This window comes from Polypterus senegalus, chromosome 9, assembly GCF_016835505.1.
Source record: "Polypterus senegalus isolate Bchr_013 chromosome 9, ASM1683550v1, whole genome shotgun sequence".
NCBI lineage: Eukaryota > Metazoa > Chordata > Cladistia > Polypteriformes > Polypteridae > Polypterus > Polypterus senegalus.
Genome location: NC_053162.1, coordinates 162,318,965 through 162,337,484, shown reverse-complemented (window position 1 = coordinate 162,337,484; position 18,520 = coordinate 162,318,965). Strand labels below are relative to the sequence as shown.

Sequence of the window (18,520 nt, the reverse complement as noted above, 5' to 3'; positions counted from 1 at the left end):
AATTAAACTGTCTGTCACCCTACTTGATAGCTTATTCCAAGTGTCTGTCATTCTTTGTGTAAAGAAAAACTTCCTAATGTTTGTGCAAAATTTACCCTTAACAAGTTTCCAACTGTGTCCCCGTGTTCTTGACGAACTCATTTCAAAGTAACAGTCTTGATCCACTGTACTAATTTCCTTCATAATTTTAAACACTTCAATCATGTCTTCTCTTAATTTTCTTTTGCTTAAACTGTAAAGGCTCAGCTCTTTTAATCTTTCCTCATAATTCAACCTCTGTAGCCCTGGAATCACCCTTGTCGCTCTTCTCTGGACCTTTTCTACTGCTGCTATGTCCTTTTTGTAGCCTGGAGACCAAAACTGCACCCAGTACTCCAGATGAGGCCTCGCCAGTGCGTTATAAAGGTTGAGCAGAACTTCCTGTGACTTGTACTCCACACATTAAGGTGCTATATAACCTAACATTCTGTTAGCCTTCTTAATGGCTTCTGAACACTGTCGGGAAGTTGATAGCTTAGAGTCCACTACAACTCCTAAATCCTTCTCATAAGGTGGACTCTCGATTTTCTGACCTCCCATTGTGTATTCAAACCTAACATTTTTACTTCCTATGTGTAATACTTTACATTTACTGACATTAAATTTCATCTGCCACAAATCTGCCAAGGCCTGTATGTTATCCAAGTCCTTCTGTAATGATATAATGGATTCCAAATGATCTGCTAATCCACCTATCTTGGTATCATCTGCAAACTTAACCAGCTTGTTGCTTATATTCCTATCTACTGTATATATTAAAAACAGCAGCAGCCCTAGCACTGACCCCTGTGAACACCACTCTTAACATTGGCCAATCCTGATGAGGTTCCTCGCACCATCACCCTCTGCTTCTTGTGTCTGAACCAATTCTGCACCCATCTAAAAACATCACCCTGAACTCCCACCTCTTTGGAATACAAAGTTGTACAATACCAAGGGAACACTGCTTCAATGTCTGTGAGTGAACCGAGACCCTCTACAACTGTCTACCCAGCTAACGGTGCACCTTGACAAGTTCATCTCAATGAAACTCTCTTTTAACACCTGCCCATCAGGTTTCTTCAACCACAAGAGTTCACATTCAAGCTAAAAGAGAGCAAATTCACTGAAGGGCGATAAAACACCAGCTGACCCACCACTGACTCACTGTTTGGAGCCTGAGTGATTCACTTGTTTTGCTAGGGCTTCAAACAGCAGACATATGCAGAATTGTAATGCTCTGTGCCAAAACAGATACAATCACATTTTTAAAAAGCTGACCTTCCATTCATTTTCTAAGCTACTTATCCTCTTCAGATTAACAGCTTTAGGGTCAGACCATGAAAACTCCAGATAAATCTGAGCCCAGGAATCTGAGTTTCTATCTTATTTCTTATTTTTGTCGGCTATCCACCCCCTTCAGTCTTGTCGCTTGTTGTCCTTCTCATGAGCAGACCCTCACCAATGTCTTGCCTTTCTTTGACCTATTTATTGCATTTCTATGTCTGACAGGAAGTCCTCTCGCAACAGCACAGCATGAGTCAGTCATTCTAATTTATTGCTCTGTCTGCATGTATATACAATAATAACAGAAAACAAATCCGAATGCTGCACTTCCGCCCACAAAGCGCCCACCCCCGTTTTCTCTAAAATGAGTATATATGGCACCCAATTTACACAATATCTATTTAGGGGGTCCTGAGTGTAAAGATTTGGAAATGGACCTAAATCAAGTACATTAGAACAATCTAGACGAGAACAGGCCATGCAGCCCAACAAAGCTCGCCAGTCCTATCCACTTGTTTCCTTCAAGAAAACATCGTCGAGTTTTGAAAGTCCCTAACGTCTTACTGTCTACCACACTACTTGGTAGCTTATTCCAAGTGCCTATTGTTCTTTGTGTAAAGAAAAACTTCCTAATGTTTGTGCGAAATTTACCCTTAACAAGTTTCCAACTGTGTCCCCGTGTTTTTCATGAACTCATTTTAAAATACAAGTCTCGATCCACTGTACTAATTCCCTTCAGAATGATAAACCTGTGCGTAGCCTTCTCTGAACTGGCACAGTGTTTAAAAATGCACCTGGGCAAAATGAACCAAGTTAACCAACATAAATAACTAATCTATGAAAAAACCAGCAACCACAACTGCTAAGGCTGACTGGGTGCATTGTGAGAAGGTGCTGCAGTGGATAATGTTACTATATATCCTGGCACTAGCCACCTGGACTCCTGTCCTTGACAATATCTCTGTACAATTGACAGTTAATTCTATTATATTTTCTCATTGGGTTCACCACTTTCCTCCCAGGTCCCTATAATTAATATTCTAACAAGCTTATCCACTACAAAGACACAAGAAATCGTGGCCTATAATGTTCACATTGAGCAATGGCTAGAACCAACCCTGAATACACTACCACTCTGTCACATGACACTCTCACAATCGCACACTGAGACAACTTAGAGCTGTCAATCGACCCACCATTGGGAAGTGAGATGAAAACACCATGAAGAAGAAGCCAACGGAAAGAATGTACAAACTACCTGCCTGGATTTGAACTCAAGAGTCTGAAACTGTGAAGCAACCTGTTGTGGCAAACAGGTAGAAAATTGGCTGGACATGGAGGTTTGTGCAGCCCTGTGTGCCAGTATCAGCTTGGGTTCCCTAAGATGATAAAACTATAATTAGATAGATAGATAGATAGATAGATAGATAGATAGATAGATAGATAGATAGATAGATAGATAGATAGATAGATAGATAGAACTATAATGTGATATTGTTAGATATTTAGAATCCATATTTCATTTTTAAATTATAAACTAAAAAATATCAAGAACTCACATCCCATGCCAAGAGATTAAACCATGCCAGGGCTGGAAATAAAAGACAAAGAGTAGGACAGCTGTTGTACAGGCTTTTTAATGTTCGAAGCACTGCACTGCAGATCATGCGGGATGGCAGCAGCAGCAGCAACCAGCAGGTGATCGAGCAAAGAGGAGGTAAAAAAAAACTGTAGGGAGAGGGACTGAGTATCCTTGCAGTGCGTTCAGCCCCACTTTTCACAACGCAAGCGGCAGAGTAGCGCACATAGCGCACGTAGTGTGGGCCGGAGGGGGGATGGTGAGCGAAGCAAGCAGGAGGCGAACCATCTAGTATAACAATAAAATGTGAAAACTTAACACTTTTAATAGGCATTGACTGTATTGTCACACATGCACTTAGAGGAAACCTTAGATATCTTAGATAGATAGATAGATAGATAGATAGATAGATAGATAGATAGATAGATAGATAGATAGATAGATAGATAGATAGATAGATAGATAGATAGATAGATAGATAGATAGATAGATAGATAGATTTGCCAGGGAGACATCTTTAGGGCTTGTTGACCTTCAATTCCACCCCGAGTCATGAGTTGATGTGTCCTCCTTATGCCTCTCATCTCCTTCCCTCTGCAGATTTGCAGTATCACTGACTGATGACACATGACGTCACTTCCAGGATTGGGGTGCCTGAACCCGTCCTTTCCACCTTATCGACCTCATCACCACCACCACTGCCATCTTTCCCCCAGTCTTGTTGTAGACTTGCATTTGCAAAGATGTATTTAGCAGTCCATTTTTTATTTTTTTGTGTACAACAATATATGGGGATCACCATTTAGTGCCGCGACTCTTCATTTTTGTTTCTGATTTTTATTACGATAGATAGATAGATAGATAGATAGATAGATAGATAGATAGATAGATAGATAGATAGATAGATAGATAGATAGATAGATAGATAGATGATCTAATTTAGGGTCATCATGTAGAAATTGTCCTGGCATGTCCTGTTACAGTTTTCAGCATTTCTGGTTTATAATGTATAAAGTAAAGTCAAGTCAACATGGACTCAAATATAGTATGAGGCAATCAAGTGCAAATTTCAAGTGCAGTGCGCACACACATAGAGTAATTGTGCACTTTAATTCCATCCACTAAGCTGTTCATTACAGGGTTATGTGTAACCTTTCCCCGGCAGCACTGGATGGAAGAGGTTTTGATGAAGCTATGAGGGTCACTTACCCTGTGCTCCATGTGTGGATCCCAATGCTCCAGTGCAGTGGCAGTGACACTGTTCTGTAAAAATTGTGCCATCCTTCAGATGAGACATAAAACTGAGGTCCTGACTCTCATCCTTCAAAACGAGTAGGGTGTTTTCTTGCTAAATTGCTCACCATGAGCTTGTCCATTCTGAGCCCCTAATTATCCCCTGTCTCCAACTGGCTAACTGTCTTTCTCACCCTTTTATTCCCTAATAACTAATATGTGGGGATCACACTGGTGCAAAAATGGAACATCCAGGCGGGTGCTGCATATTGGCAGTGGTTGAATTGGCTCCTCTACTGTCTATGTAAAGCTCTCAGGTTGTGTAGAGAAAGTTATATATATGTAAATATATCAGGAACAAACTCTGGCTGGGAAATCAAAATTTGTGCAACTGAATCTACGATGAAATTTAAAAGATATCAGTGAGAGAACCTGCCTACCAAAAAATAACCAAACCTGCTTACTATGGCTGAATATTTATGGCATGAGATGGCACTAGGGACCTTGGTTCCTGTCCTTGCCATTATCTGTGTAAAAGTGATACCTCATCCTCTTAGCTCTCTGGGTTCCCCAGTTTCTACCCACTCACCAGCAGGTGCCAGATACCAATCGATAAAGTTAGTCAGTACCTGTCCTGTTAGCACTGAGCAAATGCTTGAACCAACCCCAAGTGTGGCACCCCTCCATCACATGGCACATTCACCATCGCACACTGCTGCCACATGGCTATGCCCTTGTACAACATCCCCCTGAACAGAATACAGTAACAATGACCAACATTCTTGGCCAGCATTATTTAGTCAGCAAGTATTTTTGTGACATTAGAAGCATTACAGATTTCCAGCACAAAAGAAATGCAAAACCAAAGGTGTATAACATGCTCTTGAAACTGGTACCTGTAATTTTAGACTGACCTTGCTTGAATTTCAGCTTTGATTATGCTGCCAACGGGGGTCCTTCAGGGGAAAAAAAAAACTGCCTCTCCAGAGATTATGTTAGAGAATATAGAAATAAAATGAAAATAATAATAATAATAAAAAAAAACTGGCTAAGCAAGCAGATAAATAAGTATGAATATTTTCTAGCGCACATTAAAGGCATCTCTAACCACTAGAAGTTTAATTAGGCTTTGGTAATTAATCTGTGCACATCAAGCTGCAATATGCATTTTTAAAAATGGAAATTTCTGTTTGAGGTGCAAAACGGTTTGATCAATATGTGACCTGCTAATGGCTGTCAAGGATTGAATTAACTTTTTTTTTTTTTTAGCTTTAAATGCTTTTTTAAATTTTGTTATATTCTGAGATAAAGATTGTGAAACTATATTGAAATGAGGCAGTGAGGAGCTGGGCCACTGCAGAAGACCAAGCATTCATTCTTTCCTATACGGAATTTACTTAATCTGATTCTAAGGGTCGATCCCAACAGCAGAAAGAACAAGGCAAGCAGAAAAGGTGTGAAAGAGTTCTGGGTGGCAGCATCAGGTAACCCTAAAAGGGCTCGTCTGTTTTATCAGGACTATACTCACTCATATAGGGACGGCTTAGAGAAACCATAAACCAGTGCTATGACCCAGAGGCCTAACCACTAATAGAGTAATGGAATCATGGGGCTGCTCCAACATCAAAGAAATTCAAGGACCACTGCTGGCAAAATTATGGGCACATTAAGATATTGAGAGTACAGTCCATACTGATAATACGCTTCAAAAGGCTTGCATAATTGGTTCACATTACAACGATTTGCTTTGTGGAAGTCAATCAGGGAAAAGCAGCTTCATGATAAGACCCTCATTCACGCTGCATGCATTGCAAAGGCTGCTCTGGACTGTCAAAGAGATGCCACTCTACAGCACTTTCCAGATTCTGATTGGAACTGTGCATGGGGATTTGATTGGCCATCACTGATTTGGGCTGAAATTCTATTCTCAGTTGCTTCCTGATGCTGCAAATAAAGGTTCCTCAAAGATCCTGAATTAAGTACTGAGAAGGTTGGGTTTTATATCAAGGATCTATACTGTCATTGCAACATCCATATGCAGAAATGAAATTCACTACTCAGGTCCCACTAATTAAACAGTGCCCATGATAACCCAATAAAAAAACATCATAAGAAAAAGTACCCCATGACTTGCCCCTTAACCCCTAAAGCTTTGTGATTAAGGTATCACAGATTAACAGAATAAAATATAGCAAAATAACATTTACACCGAAATAAAGTAACATAACTATAGCTGAAAGTGTATAGCAGTGATCATGCATACATTACTTTAACATTCCCAAAGTCACGTAATCCAATTCAGGATTGAAAGATCTGGAGCCTATCATCAGCACGCTGGGTGCAAAGCAGGAAACAGCCTCAGATCAGCCATAATAGGGCCCACTCATGTACACCCCCAAAATCACACAGGGGTTATTAACCTAACCACAATGTCTTTGGGGAAGTGGGAGGAAAGCTGGAGACCCTGGAGGAATCTCAACACAAAGAGAACATGTAGAATAGACTCCGACAATGACTGGGTCAATGAGGTGAAGAATTGTACCCTGCAATGCCTTATTACCCACATACACACACACACACATACTCAGGTGCTGATGTCCGAGGTTCTGTCACTGCAAGGGGAAGCAAAACTGCGTACACCTGATGAGCCCCAATTAGGGTAAAACACATGTTGTGTACTCCTTGTATTATTTGGCAGGTACAATATACTGTATATATAAATGCAACAAACTATGATACTGAATGATGAGAGAAGTTTCAAAATCAACTGAAATGTTGAAGCAAATTCCAGAAAAAAAAAAAACATCCAAATCCGTTAAGTAGTTCTCTCGTTTGCTAGCTAAGCAGAGGTAACTGGCGCGTCAGTGAGGAGGGCCCGCACCATATACTTATATATACAGTATATATATATATATATATATATATATAGCTATATTTATTTAAATATATATATAGAGTCACACACGCGCGAATAGGAAACAGCCAAAGGTCTCAACAGGGCACGAAAGGATAGAAGTGTAGGGGATTGGAACGGAGCATTAATGCCTTTTTTTCTCATCCCCAACAGAAAGGCGGAAGACTAAAACAGTCCAACCCAACGTAATGCCCACGTATTCACGTCCATCCCGCTCACTACAGAGGGCTTCTCTTCTGGCTATATTACCTCACTTCCAGTCTCATCATGATGATTCCCCCGATCGTGACGTCATCCCGACTCCTTCAATCAACATCACATCAACCTTTTTATTTCATTTCCTCCCTATCAGTTGCATCTCCTGCAAGCTCCAAAAAACCATTCTGTTTTGTTAACTGTTAAAATTTCTTTACTTTGACTACTTACAGCATTGGATCCTTCAACCAGTACATGAGGAAGCTCCCCAACTCTTGATCTGTTGTTTTCTGTTCTTATTTTGTCACTATATATATATATATATATATATATATATATATATATAAATATAAATATATATATATAGTGTGATAGGCAGCCACGGCCATTACACGTCCAGAATGCCAGCTGGATGGAAGGACCAGGGGAGAGAGCATCTGCAAGGCACTACTTTCCCCAGGATGCTGCAGGGCAGCCCTCCTCGGTGGCTGTGGCACCATGGATTCCTGCAGGGCACGCTGGGAGTTGGAGTTTGGCACAGCCCTGTTATGTTCTGTGGAGGCTGCCAGGGGGAACTGCAGAGCCCTACATTGGGCTTTCACCACACCTAGGAGTGATTTCAGGCCTGATTAATGAGCCACTTGATGCTCTCCCAGTGCCAACATAAAACGAGCTGCCTCACTCCACTCAACAAGCCAGAGCTGGGTGGAAGAGGACAGAGCTTGCCAGAGGAGGAGTGAAGGTGGATCGACAAAGGGGGAAGAAAGGAAGAAGATGGGAGTGTATATTATGGGATTTCCTTATTATAATATATATATATATATATATATATATATATATATATATATATATATATATATATATATATATATATATATATATATATATATATATATATATATATATATATATTGTAACAAAGGCATTATATAGACATCTGACTCAACACAGACTCACACCAGAGGCATGGTAAAATAAACCAAGAAACTTTAATTTTCTTAACCTGTCGGGCACATCTTCCCTGTGACCCACAGGCAGAACATAGTCCCAAAACCCACTAGTAAAGCACACAAGCACAAACACTCTTCCTTTCTTTGCACCACCACTTTTCCGAGCAAGCGTAGTCCACCTTCCCCCAATTCAGACTCTTTGAATGGTGGCTGCTGGCCCCTTTTATAGTCCACTTGTAAGTGCTCCAGGGGGTTGACTGCCGAGTTCCAGCTGCACCTCCGGGTCTGGCGAATAAGTTGCCCATAAGGGCTCAGGAGTCCCAACTGCAGCACCCCATGGCGGTGCCTGCGGAACCCAACAGGGCTGCACCCAACTCCAATACCCTTGAAAGCCTGTGGGAAGCCAAGGCACTGCTCCAACTCAGGAGGCTGCCATCTAGCATCCAGGGGGAGGTATTGCAAAGTCCATATATATATATATATATATATATATATATATATATATATATATATATATATATATATATATATATAGATATATACCATATATATTTATATATACTAGCAGAATACCAACGCTTTGAGGAAGTAGTGTGTTAAAGTAATGCAAAAGAAAAGGAAACATTTTCAAAAAAACGTAACATGATTGTCAATGTAATTGTTTTGTTACTGTTGTGTGATGAGTGTTGCTGTCATATATACACACACACATATAAACATATATATATATACATATCCATACATATACACACATACACACACATATATACACACAAATACATATATACATATACACACAAATACATATATACATATACACACATATATATATATATATATATATACACACACACACTCTTTGGGGTGCAAGCAACTGTTGCTGGGGGTGCCAGAATCCATCAAGGAAGAAAAGTGAAAAACATTATTTGTACAAGATCTTAATTTATTTATCCATTCCTAAATAATTAAATGGGCAGGCTATTTCGTATCAGTGCAATATGCTGTTTGTTAAAACGGATGACTCACACTCTTACGTGCAAGTCTGCATGGATATTATGAACTATTGTATCTGTTCAAGTTCTATTTAAATTTTAAATAGAAGGAATTTGTATTTAGTCAACAGAAATGTCTTTGTTAGGAATGTAAGTTAAATGTAGGCATCATTGCATACATTTTTCTTCACCATAGAAATGTAAAGAGTAAATCCGCCTTACATTCCAACCAAAGATATTTGTGTCGACTAAATAGAACTTGAAAAGATATATTTTTTCGAATGTGATCGCGCAATTCAGATCGAGTTGACGCGCACTACATCAAGCTCACGTGCTATTGTGGTTTCGCCTTCGTGCCTCAATAAGTGACCTTCCCCTCGCTCTTACTTTTTTACCGTTCATCTAATGAATACACGGAGTATGGCGTTACCAAAACAATCATTAATGGCGAATAAAGTATCCATTATTCATAAAGCTTCAATTGGTGATCTGTCTTTCTGCGTTAACCGCATATTTTTTCATACATCTCAAGCCAAGGGGATGCGAGGGTAAAATGAATCGGGAAGCGCGCGTACATACTCAGTGCACCCTCTCTCGGGAATCGAACCTCGGCGCTAGAGGCGATGCCTCTACCATTGTGCCACGGTGTGTGGTTTGTCTGTTTGAGAGTATGTAGATCAGGGTATATATATATACATACATATACCAAAACAATCATTGATGGCGAATAAAGTATCCATTATTGGAGTATGTAGATCGGGATATATATATATATATATATATATATATATATATATATATATATATATATATATATATACCCATGCTTCGCAGCAGGGAGGTATAGTGTTTAAAAAGCTATGAAAAAGAAAACGGAACATTTTAAAAATAAGGTTACATGAGTGTCAATATACAGTATTTGTTTTGTGAGTGTTACTGAGTGTTGCTGTCATCAAGGATTTGATTATCATTATTTCTTTCAATCAGATTCGTATTTGTAGGATGTGTTGTGTTCAAGTTACATTCCGTGTTTGTCAATCGTGGTAAAGATGACAGGTTTCATTCATCGATTAGTTTCTTACTACATCAATAAACAGCTCGTCTTCTTCTTTATCTGAGATGTGACACACTGCATGCACAGGTTTTTTTTTACACTGTCTTCCTTTAGCTGGACATTGACTTTTTCCACCGTGTGCTTTGTTTCCGCAGTAGCTGCACTTATGAATATGCTTGTATGTGTCAGACGCTTCATATTTTTTTGCTGCAATTGTGTAGTTCAGTTTTTGTTCAGCACTCTTTGGAACTGTTGCTTTTTGTCTGTGCACTGCGTCATTTCACGTGAGCTGCTCGGAGTACATGTATTGAAGGTTCCCAGCTGTGCTGGTGCCATCTCGTGCGATGTCCATGGCTGTATGTAATGTTAGCTAAGACCCGGCACTTAAAAGTTTCTCTCACAGTTTCTCTGAGTTTGTGCCAAACACCACCCTGACCATCTCATCTTCCTCTGCATAAGCACAGTCCTTCACCCGTGAATATTTAGCGGCAGTGTTTTTATTGGATTGCCACTGACGGACAGCCTTATATGGGCAGGCACTAAATTACGGAGTTACGCCTCCCACGGGCATCGAGCAGAAGTCTATTATAGTATATGGACGAAAAAATAGGTTCCAGTTATGACCGTTACGTGTAGAATTTCGAAATGAAACCTACCCAACTTTTGTAAGTAAGCTGTAAGGAATGAGCCTGCCAAATTTCAGCCTTCTACCTACACGGGAAGTTGGAGAATTAGTGATGAGTGAGTGAGTGAGTCAGTGAGGGCTTTGCCTTTTATTAGTATATATATATATGGAAATATGGGACGCTCCTACTTATAAAAGTAAATAAGTCATCACAGACATTTGTCCCAGTATGCGTGAAAAATTAAAATCATGGAGTAAATAAAGCATAAACCCAACACAACATCCCTACACAGGAAATCAGCAGAACTAACTTGAAACCAAAGTAAGTCTCTATGGGTTTCAAGTTTATGTGTCACGTTCCCTTCACACAAGCTTAAGAGTCTGTCACATGTTGTAGTTTGTCACCTAGGAGGGAAAGAGAAAGACCTCCTTTCAATGCTGGAAGAGTCCCACACTGCTGAAAATTAGTGACGAGCAAACCCCGGAGAATTTGCTATGTCTTGAGTTCGGAAATTTGCAGAAAGGTTTTGGAACATTACCAACCTCAGCATATTTATTAAAGTCAATGGATAAAGAGAAAATGTGCTAGTTGTGAGTGGATTAAAATGATGCAATGGTCTTTTAAGAGTCCCTGAAGGCTAGGGAAATGTCTACCAACTATGCTAGAGCCATTATTGTGGCAGAAAATGGAACATGAGTTGAGAGGCAGCAGTGCTAACCACTGTGCCACCATGTATCCCTGAGATAAAATGAATTATATTAAATGTCAGAACATGAATTCAAGCATGAATTCACTAAGGCTTGCCCCCCACAGATTTGAAAGCAAGTTCGGTTGTTTTCTTCTTTTTGAGTTTTTGCTCATTTGTTTAGATGTTTAAGCCCCAGATCACTGTTACCCACCCCATAATCTTTTAGTCCCAGATATGCATGATCCACAGAGGTAAGTTCTCAATCATCTTGCCCATCATATACAGTTAAGCCTGTGATCAATGGTAAATGGTTAATTTAACAAACCTAATATGCACAAAAACCTTAGTTGGGAGCCCCTCACCACCACTCTTTGATTTCACATACACATATGACATGCAGAAACTTTACTATATATATGTACAATTTTCACATAACCTCACTATTCAGATTTTTCTCAATGTGTACCTGTGAAAGTTAGTCACAGAGGGGGCCAAGACCCTGATCCCTACAAATTCTACAAATATCCCTACTCCTTCCTGTTTGCATTAACTGTACAGCACTCCGCATAATATTATTTTGGGATTAATAAAGTATCTATCTATCTATCTATCTATCTATCTATCTATCTATTTTAGGTGTTTCCTTCTACATGTGCGTTTTGTGTTTGAAAGGATCTGTAAGTGTTCCCATTAACTTCAGGAGGCTGTCTCATGTAACATCCATGGCTGGTCCAGATCCATGATGCCATGCTAGTCTTGCAAAGCATCATGGGGTGCTGGGAAAGGGAGTTAATCTCAGATGACTGGAAGGTGAATTTCCAGGAAAATATTTGTCAAGCAAAGTCACTGAGGAACAGAGCAAATTTACTGTGAAAAACCCTTTGAGAAATTTCACTGATCAATACTACTGAAAACTAAAACAAGGTGGCATGGCAAATTCCTATGAATACTTATGAGTACCTAAATTTCTCATTTATATTACCTTCTATGTGCATTTAATAAAAATCTGTATAAAATAAAGGGACCCACTAAAATGAAAGATTTAATAAATATTTTGGTTTTAGGCCTCATCTATATTTGGCTGTTAGAAAAATACAATACTGGACAGCTATCGATACATCAAGAAGTGTCTCCAGCAGTCCACAGGTTTCAATGCCATTTCCCACTGGGTCTTAAATTCCACTAAATGACAGTAAAATAATATTGTTGAAGAAGACCTTAAATGTTCATCAATGGGCCTACTAGCCACATCATCCTAGAAGAGGGCAGAACCAACTTGGCACAGGTACCAGCCGACCTGAGATTTACAGCTGGAGTCACTTCAGCCTCATTTCATTATCTGTTAGCTCACACAGAGATATACCAATTCATTAGGATTCTGCATAGTTTTCAATCAAATTTCCTCTTTTTATTAAATTTCTAAACGGATGCACAGTAGACTTGACATGCAGCTCTTGTAGAATAAAAGAAGGAAAATGTCTAATGATCAGTGACTTTAGCCACTCTAACTTAATCAAGGAGTCTCCTGCGGCTTCCCCAGTTTACTGCATTTATGGAAGATTCCCAAGGCTTCTGGGTAAAACCTATTTGGAAAATATAACACAATTTCACTTTTTGATTCTAATAAAACTTTAAATTAAATACACAGATAATAGCAGTTTTAAATTTAACAATTATACATAAAAAGAGACCATTTGTGGGATTATAGAAATTTCACCTAGAACTATGATGCCGGCATCGTGCACCAGATGGATTTGGATCATCTCTCAGATAACACACACTGCACAGGCATATAATATCTATCTATAAAGACTGATACAAGTAACATAAACACGGCCTCACTGTCTGATATCGTGAACACCAGTAAGCAATCTGCGGTATCACCATCTCTAAACTCTGAATGACAACAGGTACACTGTAATGACACCGTTGAAAACATTTGAACTAAAAGTCTAATAAAGAGAGACAGAAAAATGCACAATATTCGAGAATAATCAAACCCAGCATGTGACACACACAAGAAAATATCTTTGCATTCCTCAATTACAGGGGTGTTAATGCTGAAAAGAAGGCCTCATAATGGAGTGAAAGATAAACTGCAGCTTCACCATCTGATTTAGTCCCTTGGTGGGGGTCTTCTGTTCAGGCAACAACAACAGTTTCCAACCAACAAAAGAGAAACCTGAAACATCCTTTTAGTACTTCTGGGGTGATAGCAATGATCCTCAGAAATGAGTCTCAAATGATTTGTCATATTATGTCATTATTTATCATATTATTTCATAAAATAACAGACATTAGGGAGGACAGACATAGATATAGAAGAAAGGCACTATCGTACATGATAGATAGATAGATAGATAGATAGATAGATAGATAGATAGATAGATAGATAGATAGATAGATAGATAGATAGATAGATAGATAGATAGATAGATTTTTTTTTACTTTTCACAATACCTTCATTTTAACTGAATATACACACAAAATAAAGGCATATGCTAAAGAACTATGACAAATAACATTAAAAAAGAAATTCCAAAATAACAGAAATTTAAAAAATAGATATAATCCAACCATTTAAATAGCCAATTAACCCCCAATCTACAATCCATGCACAATTCTGCACCATCAACAGAACACAAAACTTCCCCAAGATTGATAAAAAAGGCACTATATGATAGATAGATAGATAGATAGATAGATAGATAGATAGATAGATAGATAGATAGATAGATAGATAGATAGATAGATAGATAGATATTTTTTACTTTTCACATTTCCTTCATTTTAACTGAATATACACAAAAAATATAAAAGTAAAAGCAAATGCCGACCAACTATGACAATTTATTATGTAGAAAAACTCCAAAGTAACATTAATATAAAAAAACAAACATAATCAAGTACTTTTGAATAGCAAAGTAATTCCAAGTCACCAATCCATGCACAATTCTCCACCTTCAACAGAACACAAAACTTCTCCAAGATTCATAGAGGAAAGGCACTTTATAAGAGATTATAAATTAGATAGAAGAAAGCACGATAGATAGATAGATAGATAGATAGATAGATAGATAGATAGATAGATAGATAGATAGATAGATAGATAGATAGATAGATATATATATGAGGGAAAGGCGCCATAAAAGACGAAATGTTAAATAATAGTAATAATATTTAATAATAATAACAATAATAATAAGAAGAAGCATGACTTTTGATTATACTATAATGAAAACATGACACTACATTCCTCGTTCTAAACATGAAATCTAAAGCATGTTTACGCATATTTATAACATATATTTTGTTTGTGGATCCAGTTTTGCAATACAGCAATGTGAATATGTATAAATAATACGGTGTGATTAAAAGATCATCAGTTTGTCGTTTTATGACAATGCCGAAAACGGCATTGTATTGAGACATCTAATTAAGTAGGTCCACCTTTAACTGTAGTGCACAAATTGTTACTGAAAATGTGTGCGGTTTACGAACATTATCTACTGTAATTTAGACATAATTGAACACATAGAAACCTAGATATAGAAAAATATATAGATATTAATAAAAATATATAATCGTCGTTTATCATATGATGTTAGTTCACGGTAAAACTATTATTAACTTGTATGATGAACTTTTGTTTTTTTTTTTTTATTAATAATGCATATTAATAACTTTACTTGACAGAACGCCATCATTTGATTATTAAATTAAAAGTCATAAGAGTTATCTTGATCAACTTTTAGTCGATGAACCTTACTTTTCCGTTTACTTACTCTACTGTAAATTATGATTTAGATAATACACAAACAGTGGTAAGAAAGAAAGAAAGAAAGAAAGAAAGAAAGAAAGAAAGAAAGAAAGAAAGAAAGAAAGAAAGAAAAAGTTGTCCGTGCTTCCGGGCGAGCTGCGCGGCAGCGGTACGACTCTTACCTGAGCAAGACCGCCTCTCCCTGCTTGCAAGTCAGATTATCCAAGACTCTGTGGAAAGGAGAATCCCCGCTCCGCACCAGCACTCCTGCGGGTATAAGAAACAGTAGCCTGAGAGACAGCACAACGAGCAACTTCCAGGACACCAGCAAATTGTTACAAATGCCCATTTTCCTTAAAATGTCCCCCTGCGTGTGTAATCAATATTCTCCACAGTTCAAATCTGACGATGTGGGAGGCAAATGTTTAGTTTATAGAAATCCGTCACGTGAAAGAGGCAGATTCGGAAATCCAGCAGACAGAAGGGACACAGAAGAGCCAACCCAGAAACAAACACACAATACTCCGAAATGTTAATCAATAATTCCTACAGAGGTGCGGATGTCGAAATCTGCTGCATCGTCACTCCCTTGCGAGTACACGGTAACACCAATAAATATAAAACAACACCCAGCGATGAAGACTGTCGGTTGTTTATTTATTTATTTATTTTGATAAATGAAGTGAGTTACTCAAAAATAGTATCACATCCAGAACATTTCCTTCTTTTTCGCCAGCAGTTCAACAGAATGAAATCTGCACGGAACTCCACAAAGTGCTTTAACTTCTAGCGAGTTGCGATGTGAACTTTGAAAGCAAACGATGCACGCGTCATCAAGAAATACAGTAAGTTGCCAGCAGAAACATGACGAGCAAGTATTGGACAAAAATCATCAGAAAAGTACAATGAGATTCCAGGGGTGGTGGATAATTTTGCCGAGGCGCTACGACAGAGCCCTCCTGAGGGGTCCGAGCTCTGTCCGTTGTTCAGCACCGCAAGCGGGACAGCGAAACGCGGGTCTCCTTTAATTTGTTTGCGTGCAGTTCGAAACATGCAGCGCATTGCTGGTCAGAGCACAGAACGGAGCGCGGCTTTCGCTTCAGCCAGTACTATCCGAGTTTTCCTCCTAATGCTGAGACCTCCCTTTCTCAACATCACTGAATCACAGACTTAGAAAGTGTTGTCATGGCAGCAGGAATAGTCCTCTCCGGCTGTGCGGATGCAGGGCAAAGCGCGTCGTAGCAAAGCCCACACGTTGCCACCATCGCGCCGCTCACCCTACAGGAGAAGATTAATAACTGCATGTTCGATTCACAGAATTCTGGGCGCGCTTGGCAATTACACGTAGTGAGGCTGCCAGAGCGCACGGAGACCTGGGCTCGGAGAACAGGGACATTCTGCACTATCTAAAAATAAGTTCTCCATGATTAGCCTGGTCGGATTAAGTCTTGGCCTGCAGTAATGCTCTTCTGTTTACTGTAGATGTCAAGTTTTAACACAAAGATAAACATAATGTTGGAATTTGATCTTTCCTACTTCAGAAATAGACCTCTGTAGATATGAAATACAAGTGTTCTCTAAGTATCCTCTGTGCAGCTTGTTCAATAGAATCTAGCATGTTGCTTTAAATGCTTTGGCAGTTTTTACTCTTGAAAATAGTAGTATTAGGTCCAGGGAGATCACAGCTATGTGGTATGACTGATAATAGTGGGGATGAAGGGTCCTTACATTTGGTAAGACGCCTCGATTCCATGGTCCTGTCCTCCCCCATCTGTGGCCACAATGATCTTCGTTTCCTTCTTATTCTGTAGCCACAAGCTTTTGGCATGTTCTGACAATGGATTTGATCACCATGTTTATTGTTTTGGTGTTAGGTGGTCTGAGCATCTCTTGTGATGGATGCTATATAAAACAGAAATGGCTGGTGTTGAAGAAAGACAGATGTGAGGACAGAGGAAATGGTTAGTGATCAAGGATCTTCATTATAAGTCTGTGTATTTTTAAACACTTTAATCATATCACCTCTTAATCGTCTTTTGCTTAAACTGTATAGGTTCAGCTGTTTTAATCTTTCCTCATAATTCATCCTCCGTGGCCCTGAAATCAGCCTAGTTGCTCTTCTCTGGACATTTTCTAGTGCTGCTATGTCCTTTTTGTAGCCTGGAGACCAAAACTGCACACAGGACTCCAGACGAGGTCTCACCAGTGCGTTATAAAGCTTCAGCATAACCTCCCTGGACTTGTACTCCACACATCAAGGCGCTATATAACATAACATTCTGTTAGCCTTCTTAATGGCTTCTGAACACTGTCTGGAAGTTGATAGCTTAGAGTCCACTATGACCCCTAAATCCTTCTCATATGGTGTACTCTCGATTTTCTGACAGCCCATTGTATATTCAAATCTAATATTTTTACTTCCTATGTGTAATACTTTACATTTACTGACATTAAATTTCATTTGCCACAAATCTGCCCAAGCCTGAATGCTGTCTAAGTCTTTCTGTAATGATATAACAGATTCCAAATTACCTGCTAATCCACCTACCTTGGTATCATCTGTAAACTTAACCAGCTTGTTACTTAAATTCCTACCTAAATCATTTATATTTATTAAAAATATCAACGGCCCTGGCAATGCCCCCTGCTGGCCACCACTCTAAACATTGGCCAGTTCCGATGCGGTTCCTCGTACCATCACCCTCTGCTTCCTGTGTCTGAGTCAATTCTGCACCAACCTAAAAAGAACACCCTGAACTGGCACTTCTTTTAATTTGATGTCCAACCTCTCATGTGGCACCTTATGAAATGCTTTCTGAAAGTCAAGATAAATAATCTCATCTGCTCCACTTTGATCGTATCCTTTTGTTGCTTCCTCATAGAATTCCAGCATGTTAATAAAACATGACCTCCCTCTTCTGAGCCCATGCTGACTGTTCAGAATAACTCCTGTCTTTGCCAGGTGTTGCTCAATATTATCCTTAATAATTACTTCCATTCATTTTCCTTTTACTCTAGTTATGCATGTTACTGCTAAGGGAATAACAGATCAGGCCCCCTTGATGCATGATATGTGCAGACAACATTGTGCAATGTGGTACCCAGTGCCGGTGCTAGGTCATTTTGCACTCTAGGCCAAGCTTATTATTGCACCAGCTGACTGTTCGGTAGTTAACCCGTGCAGCTGGGTTTTTCCACCCTTTATGATCTGCACTCAAGGCAAA

The 18,520-nt window shown here is 39.0% G+C and overlaps 1 protein-coding gene across 2 annotated transcripts in view; it reads right to left on the bottom strand.

Annotated features, from left to right (window-relative positions):
• ntm (neurotrimin) overlaps window positions 1-16,492 on the bottom strand; it is a 685,464-nt gene extending 668,972 nt beyond the window's left edge. Inside the window, exon 1 of one of the 2 annotated variants that reach the window (XM_039764121.1) lies at window positions 15,479-16,492. In XM_039764121.1, coding sequence (XP_039620055.1) covers window positions 15,479-15,645 — 167 coding nt within the window. In that variant the 5' untranslated portion in view covers window positions 15,646-16,492. The remainder of the gene's footprint in view (window positions 1-15,478) is intronic. The other variant, XM_039764120.1, reaches the window with a different exon arrangement.
• Between the last annotated feature and the right edge of the window lie 2,028 nt (window positions 16,493-18,520).